The 15,454-nt window shown below is 37.5% G+C and overlaps 4 protein-coding genes and 1 long non-coding RNA gene across 6 annotated transcripts; 2 read left to right on the top strand and 3 right to left on the bottom strand.

The window, feature by feature from the left end:
* Positions 1–26: 26 nt before the first annotated feature.
* On the bottom strand, positions 27–2,278 carry LOC100640703 (ectonucleoside triphosphate diphosphohydrolase 8-like). The gene is made up of 9 exons (XM_019993967.1): positions 2,016–2,278; positions 1,816–1,933; positions 1,582–1,729; positions 1,347–1,530; positions 1,076–1,288; positions 762–1,028; positions 592–708; positions 340–471; positions 27–287 (listed from the first exon to the last, which is right to left on the bottom strand). The coding sequence occupies exons 1-9, from the start codon at positions 2,151–2,153 to the stop codon at positions 57–59; spliced, it is 1,548 nt and encodes a 515-aa protein (XP_019849526.1). The 5' UTR covers positions 2,154–2,278; the 3' UTR covers positions 27–56.
* Positions 2,279–2,369: 91 nt separating this feature from the next.
* LOC100640576 (presenilin-1-like) lies at positions 2,370–4,828 on the bottom strand. Of its 2 annotated transcripts, none has more exons than XM_019993968.1 (13): positions 4,704–4,828; positions 4,466–4,569; positions 4,240–4,330; positions 4,062–4,183; positions 3,864–4,008; positions 3,726–3,793; positions 3,526–3,676; positions 3,407–3,476; positions 3,256–3,354; positions 3,122–3,184; positions 2,840–3,070; positions 2,664–2,785; positions 2,370–2,604 (listed from the first exon to the last, which is right to left on the bottom strand). In XM_019993968.1, exons 1-13 carry the CDS (start codon positions 4,776–4,778, stop codon positions 2,449–2,451), a joined length of 1,497 nt encoding a protein of 498 aa, XP_019849527.1. In that variant the 5' UTR covers positions 4,779–4,828; the 3' UTR covers positions 2,370–2,448. The 2 variants fall into 2 exon arrangements, with proteins under 2 accessions (XP_019849527.1, XP_019849528.1); XM_019993969.1 differs by having other exon boundaries at positions 4,466–4,515.
* Positions 4,829–4,946: 118 nt separating this feature from the next.
* LOC100640448 (apoptosis-resistant E3 ubiquitin protein ligase 1-like) lies at positions 4,947–9,142 on the top strand. Its single transcript, XM_019993960.1, has 20 exons — positions 4,947–5,140; positions 5,190–5,486; positions 5,538–5,597; positions 5,645–5,917; positions 5,982–6,109; positions 6,147–6,387; positions 6,435–6,589; positions 6,724–6,895; positions 6,944–7,146; positions 7,201–7,327; positions 7,377–7,501; positions 7,562–7,637; positions 7,680–7,789; positions 7,842–8,015; positions 8,066–8,191; positions 8,247–8,376; positions 8,423–8,481; positions 8,525–8,687; positions 8,735–8,834; positions 8,888–9,142. Exons 1-20 carry the CDS (start codon positions 4,981–4,983, stop codon positions 8,988–8,990), a joined length of 2,982 nt encoding a protein of 993 aa, XP_019849519.1. The 5' UTR covers positions 4,947–4,980; the 3' UTR covers positions 8,991–9,142.
* Positions 9,143–9,213: 71 nt separating this feature from the next.
* On the bottom strand, positions 9,214–11,404 carry LOC109580602 (uncharacterized). The gene is made up of 3 exons (XR_002184293.1): positions 11,015–11,404; positions 10,555–10,966; positions 9,214–10,503 (listed from the first exon to the last, which is right to left on the bottom strand). It is a non-coding gene; the product is annotated as an uncharacterized LOC109580602 (long non-coding RNA).
* Positions 11,405–11,644: 240 nt separating this feature from the next.
* Positions 11,645–15,428, top strand: LOC100640321 (apoptosis-resistant E3 ubiquitin protein ligase 1-like). The gene is made up of 17 exons (XM_019993954.1): positions 11,645–11,814; positions 11,883–11,989; positions 12,050–12,287; positions 12,526–12,680; positions 12,730–12,907; positions 12,961–13,085; positions 13,236–13,313; positions 13,365–13,491; positions 13,537–13,652; positions 13,741–13,816; positions 13,868–13,986; positions 14,040–14,219; positions 14,263–14,394; positions 14,439–14,568; positions 14,615–14,673; positions 14,723–14,979; positions 15,218–15,428. The coding sequence occupies exons 1-17, from the start codon at positions 11,700–11,702 to the stop codon at positions 15,318–15,320; spliced, it is 2,295 nt and encodes a 764-aa protein (XP_019849513.1). The 5' UTR covers positions 11,645–11,699; the 3' UTR covers positions 15,321–15,428.
* Positions 15,429–15,454: the final 26 nt, after the last annotated feature.

Genomic DNA, 15,454 nt, shown 5'->3' with positions numbered 1-15,454 from the left:
ACAACACAACATTGCATAAAATATTATTTTTATTAGTCACTCAGTTTAGGAGTCCGTTATGTGATGTTAGTGTATCCACTTTTAGTTGGGCGGAGACTCTTAGAACAGGCAGAACAAGTAAAGGCAAAGAAAATAGCAAAAATAAGACAGAGAATGAGAAGAACAATCATCCCAACAATGAGATCAACAGTAGTGTACGGGTAACGAGTAAAATAATAAGAAGAAATAAAACTAGAACTCTTATCCAGCATGTAGCCCAGGGACCATCCAATGAATATATCATTAACCTAACGAGAGAGAGTCAGCTGGAGGTCATGTGACTATCATGTGACACATTACCTGATACTGGAAGGATATAGTCCATTGGTTCTTTGAGTTATTAGTGAACCCCATTCCTCCCAGTGCATGCAACAGGAACATCCCATCAATACAGCGGAATGCCTTGTAGTAACTATCATCAGTAGAATCAACCTACAGTACATGTACATTAATATTAATAATAATAATAATAATAATAATAATAATAATAATAATAATAATAATAATAATAATAATAATAATAATAATAATAATAATAATAAATATCTTTACTTCATTCCAGTCCATGCTACAACGTTTACTGACACTTTGATTAAAACTATCCAATTGTTCTGGAATCAATTTTGACACATTAAAAGCATCGGATGTGTAATAAAAATTAGAAAAACCCTAAAACAAGAACATGTCACATGACCTCTGGCCCCTCCTCCTCTCTTCCTCACATAAAAGATTCCATGAGGATTAGGTGAAGTATATTCAATGGGTTCTCCACTGGATATGTTAACAGAAAAATTCATGGCACTTCTAATTAATGCCCAACACATTTCGGCATTACTGGACCCCTTGATGGTGTGATTTGTGAAATTACCATCACCAGAACCTAACTGATGTGTACAGTAGTGATTGTCAAACAGGTAAGACGAGTTAGTCTGGAATATAAAACCAGTATGATAGCAAGGGAACTCAACTGTACTGGCATAAGATGCATTCTAAATAAACAAGATAACGTCAGATCAACTGAAATAACATCCACTACCTTCACAGCGTAGGCTAGTATTCTCCTTGAAGCTTCATTGATACCATAACACAGGTAACTCCTCACATAAACATCATACGTCTCTCCAAAGAGTGAGACAGTCTTGGTGTTATTACCATCAGTATCATCAATTTCATTGTATGATATCTGCATTGAGGCTCCGCCCATATCCAACGCTCCATTGGTAGTTGATAGACCCCGTTCATCCCCTGGCTATGAATAATAATTAACGTAGTTTAATTTAAATTGACTAAAGTAATGTTAATCTTACATATTTCCTTTCAAATGTTCCATTAACGTAGTTAGTAGTGATCCAGCCAGAAAGAGCCTCTTCCTCTCCGCTGAGTATCCTGGCGTTCATGTGAAGTGTCCAGTCCTTGTTCTTAAATCTTTTATTGTTATATTTATCATTGATTGCATTGATAGTGTCATTGGCAAGAGACTCATTTTCACGTCTAAAGTGGAATGGAATATGGAATTATTAGAATGGGAAGGCTCTCCCTTACTTTAATAATCTCATTCCAGCAGTAGCCCCAAGCCACGCCTTCACTTCATGATTATAATCTTTAGGTACGTCCTTTACCACCCCACTCACACAGTTATAGAGACTGTTAGCAGCTGCTACCGAGTCATTGTACTCACTGATACCAACACCTGTAGGAGATCAATAATAATAATAATAATAATTTAAAACACATTTTCACTTTCCTTTAGCCCCGCCCCTGGCCACACCTCCTTACCTTCAACCCTACAGTAGGTCTTCTGCCTGACTATTCCTGTCTTTTGGTAAAAAGGTAACTTCCAGTTGTAGAGGAACACTTCGGAATGAGAGGAACCAGCATCAATAACCAACGCATACTGTAATAGGGAGGGGAGAAAATGCTCATTAAATAGAATAATGTACAAAAAGACCGTACATGCTCATTAATTAGAACCTGACCTGTTCCTTGTAGCTCAGTTCAGTGTAGAGTGTTGGTAAGAGAATGAAACCGGCAAAGAAGGCAATAGCAAGACACAGAACAGTAGCCGGTACCAAACTAACAGTAAACACTTTACAACAACCACGAGCAGCAGCCATATCCACGGACTGGAGCTAGAAGACAAGATAAGGCTATACCTGATCACCTGTTGAGAATAGATAAGAACAACACAGCTAGTCTCTGCCAAGCTAGCTGGTGCTGATAGGAGGTGTGGCCTTAAGTAGGTGGAGTCAATTATTGCCACTTAACTTTGCCAGGCCTGCAGGAGTCATAGAGCAAATGAAATTTACTTTCATTAGCTCTAATATGAGTGGTTGGTTATCAAGTTATAATGGATACAAGAAACACAATAATAATGACTATTTTTAATAAAGCAATAAAATGACAAAACCATCATATAAATGTCTGAGTAGTAGCAAGGACTTGAGCAAAAGGAGCAATGACATATTGAGAACTAAAATAGAATATGAGACCACAGAATATAGAGATGGGTAGAGCAGGGAGGGCCCGCCTAACAATACCCAGTATTATGATAGTCATACACAGACCCTGTGACGTGACGTGGGGAATAAGTAATAATGACATCATCATAGTTATTAATAGCTCACTATCAAAATGGCCACAAAACAAGAGGATATGACAACCCAGTCCCCAGTGCTGTCGTGAGCTGCCTTACCCACCAGGATACTGTAGAATATGAAATCACCCAGTCCTAGTTTAAAACCTTGCCCTGTTGGAGAGCAAAAGCCATGAAAGAGCTTGTATAAATTAATGACAGTCATACTTTCTTCTTGCTCCTCCTCCTCCTCCTCCTCCTCTTGCTGCTGCTGCTGCTGTCTTTCTCTTCTCCTCTCTCTGTTAGTATCAGCAGCTGCTCTTATACTCCTCATTTCAATACCATCGGTATCATCATCACCATCGTCATTATCCCTCCTGCCCTCTCTCTCTCCTCCTCCCTCCTCCTCCTCCTCCTCCTCGTGGCTCCCATCACTACTGCCACTGGTATCATCTGTATCTGTAAATATGGATATCATCAATTATCATTAATTAATAATTAGTTAGTTACTTTTCTTATCTTTCTTTTTATTGGTGGGTCTATCAGCCATTCCAACCAGCCACACCATAGTAGCTATCATAATAATAATAATAATAATAATAATAATAATAATAATAAACAATAATAATAATACAATGGTTTACTTGAATATATCAATGATGGAAAGATGGTTTCATTTCTTTCTCTCGCAGTTTCAACAAGAACTCTCAAAGGACCCTTTGGACAAAGGACAGCTATTAGGTCTACACATCAACAATAGTCATTAATTAATTAATTAATTAATAATTATTTAACCATATAAGGATATCGCAGCTAGTAGGATCCAAGCTGTCCAGTTGGGAAGATATTTCACAAAAATATTAGCCTAAAATATAAATAAATAAAATAAAAATAAAGTAATGATTATTATTTACAGTGAGAGCGCTACAGAAGATGAGGTAAGCTTGTTGCAAGCGAAGTGGTCCCTTCCAGTGAATGACAAGGACACCCATACCACCAAAATTCCATATAAGGACAAGAAAGGACGGCCAGTCAATGAATAAATAATGAACCTGAAGAACCTCACTGGGGGAAGGAGGAGAGGGTTTAGGGTTTGAAATGACTATGAACTTACACAAAGAAAAATGAAGAGAAGACAAACAGGAGTAAAGCAGACGCTACTACAAGCCAACCATAAATGATCTACAGAAATTAATAACTAGTAATAACTACTGTTAATAACCATTAATAACTATCAATAACTATTAATAACCTTATAGCATCTATACTTATAGAGACACACTAGTATGATTGTCATGACAACCACCAGAGTAATGACAATGGCTACGTTAGCCAGAGCAAATAAAAGAACAAATCCATCATTGGAGGCAGTGTCCTCATCAAATGGAGTATATATCCTATTCATAATTTAATTTTAATAATTAATTAATTAATCATGTTAATAGCTCACAGTGTTCCAGAACTGGTCACATTCTTTTCAACAGACAGCTGTATGGCGACCACCAGAGCCATGCAGATGAAGACTGGAAATATTAACAGAATCATCTGCTGAGCTCCAAAACGTAGTGCCTCCTGTAAATAATAACAAACAATAACAACATTTGTTATTGTTTGTTGTTGTTGTTTACCTCATTAGCTTCACTGGTAGGATCGTCTCCATCATCACCAAATGACGGGAGGACATTGAGTATCTTCTTAAACACATACTTCATACCACAACTATAATAATAATAATAACTAACCACACCCATTTAATTAAACACAGTCATGGACCCCATGCCAATACAATGCTTATAATGCAGTCAATATGTTATTCATGAAATAGATGTACATGCACTCCATTAATACACTGACCTTTGTTCATCATCTTTCTGTTCAGTTTCCTCTTCCTCTTCTCTTGTTCCCTGGAGTGGAGGAGAGACAGTTATACCATCTTCTTCCTGTTCTTCCATACCCTCCTGTATATAACAGTGTGTATGTGTGTTAGGGATCACGTGATCAGCCACTCCCTCCCTTTGATTCTTATGGGGCAATCAAAACACAAAAAACAAACAAACAAACAAACAAGACAACAAAACAACAAGGTACTAACATCATTGTCCGACCCATACTCTGTCTCTCTGGCCTCTCCAGAGAGGAGAGATGCAGTCTCACTGTTAGTAGACATCAGAGCAAACAATTATAGTGAACGGACTAAGACTACGGAGTATGTCTCCACCCATTAATTTTTGTCTCATGACATGAATAAATTAATTTTTGTGTCATGACTCATGAATGAGCCACATGCTTACACATGGTTCCGTATTAGTCTTATTTGTTCTAATTATTCACAGTGTTATGTGTAATATTGAAAACCTGGCTGCAGTAGTATGAGTGGTGGAAAGATAGGTTGGATAATAGTGCTGGTATCAGTGATACTGATGGTATGGCTCAAGCAAAGGAGCCTAGTCTACCAAGAGGAGGATCAGCTCAGTCTCTGGCTAAAGGAGAACAGACTAGAAGAGATTGAGGAGTCATTAGTCCTCTCTGGTCTGTGCCATTGATATTATACTGACCAGTTCTTCCCATGTTATCACAGGAATCAAGTCAACTCGTGATTTATTGAAATATTCAGTTGATTCACTGTCAGATACTCTGAGTTTAACATCAGAGCAGGTCTGGTTGCTGGACAGGGCCTGCAGCTGGTTGAAGGTCCAGAACTGGTTATTAACTAATGAATTAACTAGCTACGAGCCTGTCCTTAAGCAACACAACATGATCAGTTTGAGAGATCTCACGTCAACCAGTGACAAGGACCTCTACAGAATGATGGAGGGACAGAAAGATAAAGATAAATTCATAGCAGCTGCAACCTCACTTAGAAATGAGTCACATGGTAATTAATTATTGTTAATTATTATTAATTGTTATTAATATTTATTACTAGGCTCGTACAGTTGGATTTACATAATAATTATACTTTTTATAATAATCATAGCATTAATAGGTAATAATAATGATATTAATTAATATTATAATTATTATCCCCTCTAGTATTTCTATATATTTGTGTCGTTAATGTTGTCAGTGCAGCTGCTGTCCTAATAATAGACGCTCTCATGTACGGGATAGTACTGATCCTATGGGTTCTAATAGTGGGTGTGGTTGGCAGTTTTATTAATGGATTGACAGGACGGCGTGTGTCCCCGCCCAACCCTCCATCCTTCAGTTCATTCCGTACTAGAACAGCTGCTAGTAGGGGGCGGAGCAGGTTCTCATTATTAAGAACTAACCAAAGACACTCTAGAGCTAATACTAACAGTACTGGTATATGCATAATGATATCTAATATACCTCCATATAATATACATCTACTCTTATTATCTTGCAGGTGCTGATTTTCATCTGGGGCTTTACGACCGGCTAAGGGGTAAGTCCTTTGATTCAAAGCGTAGCACCATCGCTTGGAACAATCAGGAATCTCTTGTAGTTGGGAATTCTTCCATAGCCACAGTACATGTAAGTTAATTACTTAATGACTAGCTCCTCCCTCCAGTTTAAATGTAGAAATGATTCTAATTATACATTGCAACCCTCCGATAATTTATCGATTAAAATACTACACGTCAGCTCAAAGACTACATTACCTCATGCCTTGGAACCAGCTAGACCTTTCGGTCAAGATTCTATCAAAATATCGTTCACTCCGAAACTGAGTGGGAGCTATAACATTGACATAAAGATCAACGGAACTTACATTGGGAGAGATGGGTCCATTATCAGGCAGTACAAGCCAGGTACATTATTATTAGTACTAATTAGAGGGGCTCACTCATCCCATTAGGTTCAGTTGATGCCAGTAAGACAGTGTTCCTACAGCAAAGCAATACAATAGTAGTCACATCAGGAATCTACCACAGCATGCAAATAATACCAAAGGACAGGTTCGGTAACCCAGCTAATGTCTGCCAAGAGTATTTAACTGCTGAAATCAGAAAAGTAATTTAGTTATTATGATTAGGTCCAAGACCATGTACAGTACAAATTTTGCTGAAAATAAAAAGGAGAGAAGTCTCCATTTTTACAATTTTATATATTCCTCACTAGCCGTCAATTGATGTTCTTCTCCATAGGATAGTTCCACTGGTGATCTCATCAATCCAGAGTGTGTGGTTGATACGAGTCCAGTTCCCAATCAGTACGAGATACTCCTCAAGGTAGAGGAGGTTGGGTACTTTGTAGGTTGCGTTAAATATGAAGGAGAGATCATTGGACCATGTTCTATAAATATAATATCATTAAATGGTGAGAAAGTGATGTCCATTATGTTAAGTTCTACTTATCATTATTTAGAAGCGGATTCTGTTTCAGTTGATAAGAATGTCGCTAAGAAGTGTAATGTTTATTACGAGTCAATGTATACTCCAGGAGCAGCTGCAAAACCAAAGAGGGTTTATTGTTACATCTCACCGAAACAGATTCAAGTGAAAGAGTTCTTTATATTGGGACTCATTCCTAAGCGTATCTACTCCTGTAAAGTCTGTCCTTCGACCAGAGTGAGTTGTACTGACCAGCTGCCATTAATAAGTTACACATTGTCATACCTTCAGATAATATTCCATGAAACTGCCGAATGTTTTACACTGGACGATGGATACCAGTCTCCGCTGGTCATGGTATCTCCTCATCGTGAAGTGCTCGCTGCTACTTTTTATAAATTTTTATTAAAGAACATTGGTACACGCCCACTTTATTGTATATTAGTATTGGTGTTTATTGTGGGCAGGTGGTTCCGAAAAGTTTCAAGATAAACAAAAGTTCTTTTACAGCGAAGTGAAGAAAATGAGGAGCCAACTGACAAGAGGAGAGGTCCATATCACAGTATCCTCAAGACACAACCTACTTGAAGAGGTTTGTACAGTATTGCCACGCCTCCTTTGACCTCACCCATTAACCCCGCGCCTTTTCCAGGCGATACAAGCCACCAAACACTTGAGTAGTTCGGACTGGTATAAGAAGTTTACCATTGACTTTCAAGGAGAGGAAGGTATGACTATTAATAACTATTAATAACTAGTTAATTAACCAGGTTTGGATTGGGGCGGGGTCAGTCGTGAGTTCTTTGAGTTGGTTTGTGTCAGATGCTTTGACCCGTCCTATCAGCTGTTTAAGAGATTCTCCGATAATCCCCAGGGACTAGTAAGCAACAGCTGCTGCTGGCACTGTGTCATAAATCATGTCCTTGTTACAGGCTCATCCGAACCCAAACAGACCATCACATTTGAAATTAAGGCACTACGAGTTTGCTGGTCGTATCGTTGGCAAGTGTCTGTATGAGTCAGCCCTGGGTAACCAGCTGATGGTGAAGGCCAGGTTTAGCAGATCATTCCTAGCTCAAATAATTGGACTGAGAATTAACCACAAAGTACTACCGTTTGTTTGTTTGTTTGTTTGTTTATTGTTTGTTTATTTTAGTATTTTGAGAGTGACAATCCTGAATTATACACAACAAAGATTCAGTACATCAGAGACAATGACGTCACTGATTTAGGACTGGTCTTTGCTGAAGAAGAAATAGACCAAAATACAGGAACCATAACCGTATGTACATATATGGAGGATGAAATGCGTTCAGTAGTTATTGATTAATTGGTAGGTGGTTCCCCTGATCAGTAAGGGGGAGGAGATTGAGGTTACTAATAGTAATAAACTTCATTATCTTAATTTGCTGGCTCAGCATAAATTATCGAAAACTGTCAAAGAAGAAGTGGATCATTTCCTTAAAGGTATAATAACTATTAATAACCATCAATAACTATCATTAATAACTAGGTCTTAATGATGTAATTCCTGATCATTTATTATCTATTTTTGATGAAACTGAACTTGAAGTAATAACTATTACTAATAACTATTATTAATAACTACCTCTAGTTATTAATGTGTGGTGTTGGTACAGTCAGTTATAATGAGCTAAAGATCCATACAGTGGTTAATGGTAGTAACGACCGGTTTAGGACAGTGGTATCATGGTTCTGGACACTGGTCAGTGGATTTACTCAGGAAGAAATGGCCAAACTATTACAATTTGTAACAGGTATGTCTCAATATTACTGATCCTTAAATACAGTGTTTCCTCGTCAGGATGTTCCCAGTTACCTCCAGGTGGTTTTAAAGACCTTCACCCTGCCTTTCAGATAATATCCTCACCAACTCATGGCAGACTACCTACAGCTCACACCTGGTAGGTCTATAAGGAACTAATAGTCTTTCACTTGATACCCTTCCCTTCCATAGTTTCAATCAGCTCTGTCTTCCATCTTATGATTCATACGACCAGTTCCAACAGTCATTAACGCTAGCTCTTAATGAAGGATCAGAAGGTTTTGGATTCGCATGATAATATTAACAATTAATGAGTGACTATTATCAGCAGCTGGTGTGTGCTGCATTTTCACTTTTTATAATGTATTATTATTATTATGTTTTTACTGTCAATTATTATTATTGAAGCATGCCTGGGTAAGCATTTGCCTGCTAGTCCAACTGTCACTATTATTCAGTGGGTTTTGTCACACCTTAATAAAATGGTGGCCATAGTAACACCAGACAGTACAACAGAAGCACCTGTATGGTACAGTATGATGGCCTTTTTATTAGTAGGAGGTGTGGCTAATACCTTTATTGGGGGTGTGGCTAGAGCTCTACTGGCTAGAGGTGTGGCTATACTTTACTAGCCCTGCCCACTTAGTAATTGAGTTAATTGGTTTTTAATTTTAATTTTTTTATAAATTTTAAACCATTGGCTCATTTTATCACTATTCATCCCATTACATGTAATAATGGAGAACATGCAATCAATCCTTACCAGGGTCCAGTCCAGAACAGTCAGACCTACTAGAGGGGGGGTGGAGGGAGAGAGCAGAATATGTGGATTATATTGTACATGCATAAAATACATTATAAGCATGCGTAATTATACATTATTAACTCTCACTCTACCTCACACTCAACCAACTTTAAACTTGATCCTGAGTCCAGTCCAGAACAGTCAGACCTACTAGAGGTTGGGGGGGTGGAAGGACATGTGTGGATTATATTGTACATGCATAAAATACATTATAAGCATGCGTAATTATACATTATTAACTCTCACTCTACCTCACACTCAACCAACTTTAAACTTGATCCTGAGTCCAGTCCAGAACAGTCAGACCTACTAGAGGTGGGGGGGGTGGAAGGACATGTGTGGATTATATTGTACATGCATAAAATACATTATAAGCATGCGTAATTATACATTATTAACTCTCACTCTACCTCACACTCAACCAACTTTAAACTTGATCCTGAGTCCAGTCCAGAACAGTCAGACCTACTAGAGGTTGGGGGGGTGGAAGGACATGTGTGGATTATATTGTACATGCATAAAATACATTATAAGCATGCGTAATTATACATTATTAACTCTCACTCTACCTCACACTCAACCAACTTTAAACTTGATCCTGAGTCCAGTCCAGAACAGTCAGACCTACTAGAGGTTGGGGGGGGGGGGGTGGAAGGACATGTGTGGATTATATTGTACATGCATAAAATACATTATAAGCATGCGTAATTATACATTATTAACTCTCACTCTACCTCACACTCAACCAACTTTAAACTTGATCCCTGTAGAAATAAAAAAAAGAGAAAAATGTTTAAACAATAGAATAAGTAAAGATCAATGGGACAGTGCTTTATTACATGTAATGGGATGGATGAATAGTGATAAAATGAGCCGTTTATTATTAGCACTGTAATCAAGGTTATTAATAACATGCAATAGATACATTGTTACCATACACTGAAGACTGGGACTGAATTGATGCTGAAGAAGACTGCATGCTGGCTTGAGTCTATGTAGCAATCTTAAGGAAAGGGAAATAGAATACATGTTACAAATAAGGATGTACATGTACATGATAGTGTGTGGATATCATTAACCAATAGAGAACTGCCTCTGATACTAGTAATGAACATCAACCTGACAATATACAAAAGATTATGAATTGAATGCCAAACTATACCATACACTTGATGTACTGAAGTAGTTCTATCTTTAGAATACTGATAATATCCTGAAAATGAACAAGAATACATGTTACATTTTCCATTTATTACCAATGCAGCATAACTACCACATAAAGACTTAATTCAGTATCTCCATCACCTATAAAATAAATAATAATATAATCATATACTGGACAATACTTAAAATATCCTGAATGAATCAAGTACATGAATATAACCTGTAAAATAGATAATAATACAAGAACAACACATATTTACTGAACAATAGATGAGACTTGAAACAATATACTAAGTAATATCCTAAAAATATACAAGAATACACTAGAATGCATACGTATGTACACGTACATGTATAAAGATTAGAGCAGGACTTTATTACCTACAAACATAGAGTGTACATAATAATAATACACACGTACCAATAATGAATGAAAGGATCATTGAAATACTGACTGGTTGTCCTACATAAAACAATAGAGCCAGTATAATATGATATAATACACACACTACCATACAACTTGAAATATCCTGGTGTAGTCTTCAACAGCTTCAGTTCTGATGTACCTATAATGAGAACAAGAATAGAGGAATCACTTACCATACTGAGGTCTAACTGAGGTCAGGTGAGGATAATTAACAAGAGGAGTGGCGATAAAATGGTGGATACTAGAAGGAAGATGCTAGTTCAGTAGATATTTATCAAAGAAGGCTCTTAGTGAGAGAGAGAGGGGGAGGGAGGGAAAGAGAGCCGAGTGAGACCTGTCCTAGTCTCGGGGCCAGCCGCCAGCCCCTTCCTTTAAGGGGCAGGCCCCCCGACACTAGACCTGCAGGCCAGCTCATCTTCTTCTCACCTTTTGAAAATGGCGGGAAATTAGAACCACGTGTTTTGTAAGGATCACGTGAGTTTTTTTTTTTTTTAAGTTTACGGAAATGTACTAAAACCACGTGGAGCTTGAGAAGCGGTTTTTAGATAGGTGTGGTCTCGGTAATTGTAGGTGTGGCTGGAGATATTGCAAGCAAGAAGAGCTTATCCATGACAATGGGTTGCTGTTTTACAAGAAAGAGCCGATCCATAACTGGACTGGAGGAGGGTAACAGACTCATTCCTCATAGTCTAGAGCAATCTGTTACTTACAGTGCCAGCAGAGGTACAATACAACGAGGAGTGTGTGGGATATTATTATTATTATTATATTATTCTGTTGTTTTTTTGCAGCAAGGATCCCCTCGATAAGGAATAACGTGTTGGACCCAAGACTGTGTACAGTGACCTGGAGACAGTTGCAGCCAACAGTAGGAGGACTATCAGTAGCAGATATTAGAGTAAGCACATGACCTGTGTATAAACACACTCTCATTGGTATGAACCTACACCTCCTCCAGTTAATATGTGGCAATGGTTCATCATACTCTTATTCAAGAACTGATTATTTTCAAGTCCAAGTGCAACACGCTTACACTGAGAGGGAGGTCCATTGTGTGGTAGAACCCACTGGGTCTCTAGTAGGACGATCATTAATAACAGTCTCTTACACTGTGAGGGTTTCTGGAGAGTACTCAGTTCTCTTTATGATGAACGGACAAATAATAGACAAGATACACCGACCTGTTTATCAAGCAGGTTAGCTCCTTCAAGACTTGTTTATTTAATTTACTATAAACCAATCACTACTGTTGTAATAACTACTATACTATAATATCACCTTGAGCTCATGATGGAGTGTGTGATGGAGCCATCATGTGCTCTTGATAATGATACAAGAAAGGACCAGCGTATTTGATTAATTGCCTCATTCTATTATTAGTAACACAGTATTACCATTAGTTCTATTATTAGTAACACAGTATCAACCCCATAGGTCCACCAGACCCTAATAAAACAGTCTTCCATTTACGAGCTCCTAATATAATAATGGAGACCAGTGTCTTCTATCCAATACTCTTCTCTCCTAAAGATTCTTTTGGTAATGTTGCTGCCCTCCTTCAAGATGAGCTCATTTTTGAAGCAAGGAAAGTAGGTAGCTCCTCCATTTTATGTTCCTTACATAACCTGACCAATACAGAATAGCCCTGATTCTCCATTAGCTACTTTGGAATATGTAATAAATCAAATTGATGATGATGATGAAGAAAGATTTGAATTATTAATTAAAATAGACTCCCCAGGTTATTATTTGTGCTGTGTTAGACACATGGACAGGATAATTGGTCTGACCAATGCCATTGCTATTGTCCTGACTAGTAAGTATATAGCTATTGATGATACTCAATCAATCATTTATTGTCCTCTATAGATCAGGACACCATTAAGATGAAGAACAATATAACCACACTGTTCCTTAACATTGGATACAAGAGCAGGATGATACAGAATAACAATAGAAGCACCAAAGAAGTATGGTGCTATTTGTCACCTAGAGTAAGCAATTATTGTAATAGTGTCAATGTGTCATCATCATCATTATTTTATTTCTATTTATTAATATTTTATTATTATTATTATTATTATTATTATTATTATTATTATTATTATTATTATTATTATTATTATTATTATTATTATTATTAGATGCTTCAAGTACGTGGATATACTCTTGGTGTTATTTCAAAAAGACTGTTCACCTGTAGAGTGTGTAACAGCACGCAGGTCAGTATATTACATTCTCTGATGCATATTGATGTCCTTATGCTCCCTCAGTTCATAATGCATTCTGCTCCTGAGCGGTTTACCATTGATGATGGTCTACAACCTCCAGTTACGCTAATATCTCCTGAAAGAGAAGTAATGGCTGCTATATATTATCAGTTCATTCAAAGGAACATTGGTCAGTGTGATGATGATGATGATATGATGTGATGTCATTAAGCAGGTGGTTCATTCCAAGACAAGGTCCGTCACTTTCAGGCGGAACTAAGACGCCAGAATGAAACTGAGAACAGACTGGATGTACGAATCACTGTCAGGAGATTTGAACTACTTGAGACGGTAAGATATTTAATGGATTGGTTAATTATTTAATGGATTGGTTAATTACTTAATGGATTGGTTGATTGAATCATTAATATATTAATAGTCAATGAGTGCTACCAGTAGTTTTTCGGAGGATATGTGGAAGAGACACTTTTTCGTTTCATTTGAAGGAGAAGCAGGTACCAATCACTTGCAGTACCTTCTCTTAAGCTCCTCATACTTTTGATTAGGTATTGATGTAGGGGGTGTGTCCAGGGAATTCATTAATTGTTTGTGTGAGATCATGTTTAGCGGAAGAAACCCCCAGGGTCTCTTTAAAGGTTTTAAACAAGACGACATGCAAGCACTTGTGAGGAACCGTATCCCACCCACACAGATAATTACTAATAATTTATGCTGTAGGTCCACCCGAACTACAGGAAGAAGAGGGACAAGCAGTTTGGATTAGCTCATTATAGATTTGCTGGTCTGATAGTCGGGAAGTGTCTGTATGAAACAGCAATGGGGAACAGGTTACTGGTACGAGCTAAATTCACACGATCATTCCTAGCACAAATAGTAGGACTCAGACTAACTTGGAAGGTTAGTGTGGAGTAATGTTCCTTGCATTTGTATCTGTTGTTAGCATTTTGAAACTGATGATCCTGATTTGTACAATTATCAAGTGAAGAACATTAAAGATGGTGACATTGCTGATCTTGATCTGAGCCTAAAGTTTGCTGAAGAAGAATACAACAGTAGCACTAATGACTCAAGAGTAAGGAAGAATATATTAATAATAATAATATTTATTATTAATAGCTGGTATCCATCACTCCTGGTGGTACAAAGATTCCAGTCACAGAAACTAATAAAATGGACTACCTGAACCAACTGGCCCAGCACAGACTAGGGAAGAAGGTCTCAGAGGAAATGAGAGAATTCTTAAAAGGTGAACCAACCAGCCAATGACTCCTTCTCTAATGAATGTATTACAGGTCTGCATATGCTCATTCCTGATGAACTTATTGCTATATTCGATGAAAATGAACTAGAAGTATATTTAATTATATTTATGATTATTATTATTATTTTAATATCACCAGCTCCTAATGTGTGGTGTGCAAGAGTTGAGTGTGGAGGACTTAAGGTCTCATACTGTCATACGTCACGTTAGTGAGACCACCGTTGACTGGTTCTGGACTGCAGTGGAAGACTTCTCGCAGGATGAACTGGCTAGACTAGTTCAGTTTGTGACTGGGAGCTCTCAGATACCAAGTGGAGGGTTTGCTGAACTGAGACCTCCATTCCTACTAGCAACCTCTGGGGAGAGAGGGAGCAGACTACCATATGCACATACATGGTAAACTACTGGCCTGTTTGTACAGCCTAGCTTGAAACAACACTTTAGTGTGTTTAGATTGAATTGCTGAATGCCAGTTATACTTTAATTTTTTGTAATAAAGCATGAGTTTTGGTATATTGGTCTTTGGGCTGATTTTTAGCAACTTTAAAATTTGGTAAAAATCCAAATTTTATTGAAAATCAGCTCAAACTTTTTGTACTTGTATAACATTATAATGTATTTCATTTCCCTTTAGTTTCAATCATTTGTGTTTGCCTGAGTGTGATTCTTATGAGCAGTTTAGGACTGGTCTAATGACTGCCATTAATGAAGGATCGGAAGGCATCTTTATGTCTTAATACATCATTAACTGTCCTGTGTACTATGATTTTTATTTTTATATTATGAGATTTGTATTATGTGATATCAGGTTTATGATAACTGTCAGATGGACTTATATACTCTTATACTAGAAATAGCTCGTATATAGTTG

Source organism: Amphimedon queenslandica, unplaced genomic scaffold (assembly GCF_000090795.2).
Source record: "Amphimedon queenslandica unplaced genomic scaffold, v1.1 AMPQUscaffold_13485, whole genome shotgun sequence".
NCBI classification, from domain to species: domain Eukaryota; kingdom Metazoa; phylum Porifera; class Demospongiae; order Haplosclerida; family Niphatidae; genus Amphimedon; species Amphimedon queenslandica.
The sequence above is the reverse complement of the archived record's forward strand: the minus strand, read 5'-3'. Positions and strand labels throughout refer to the sequence as shown.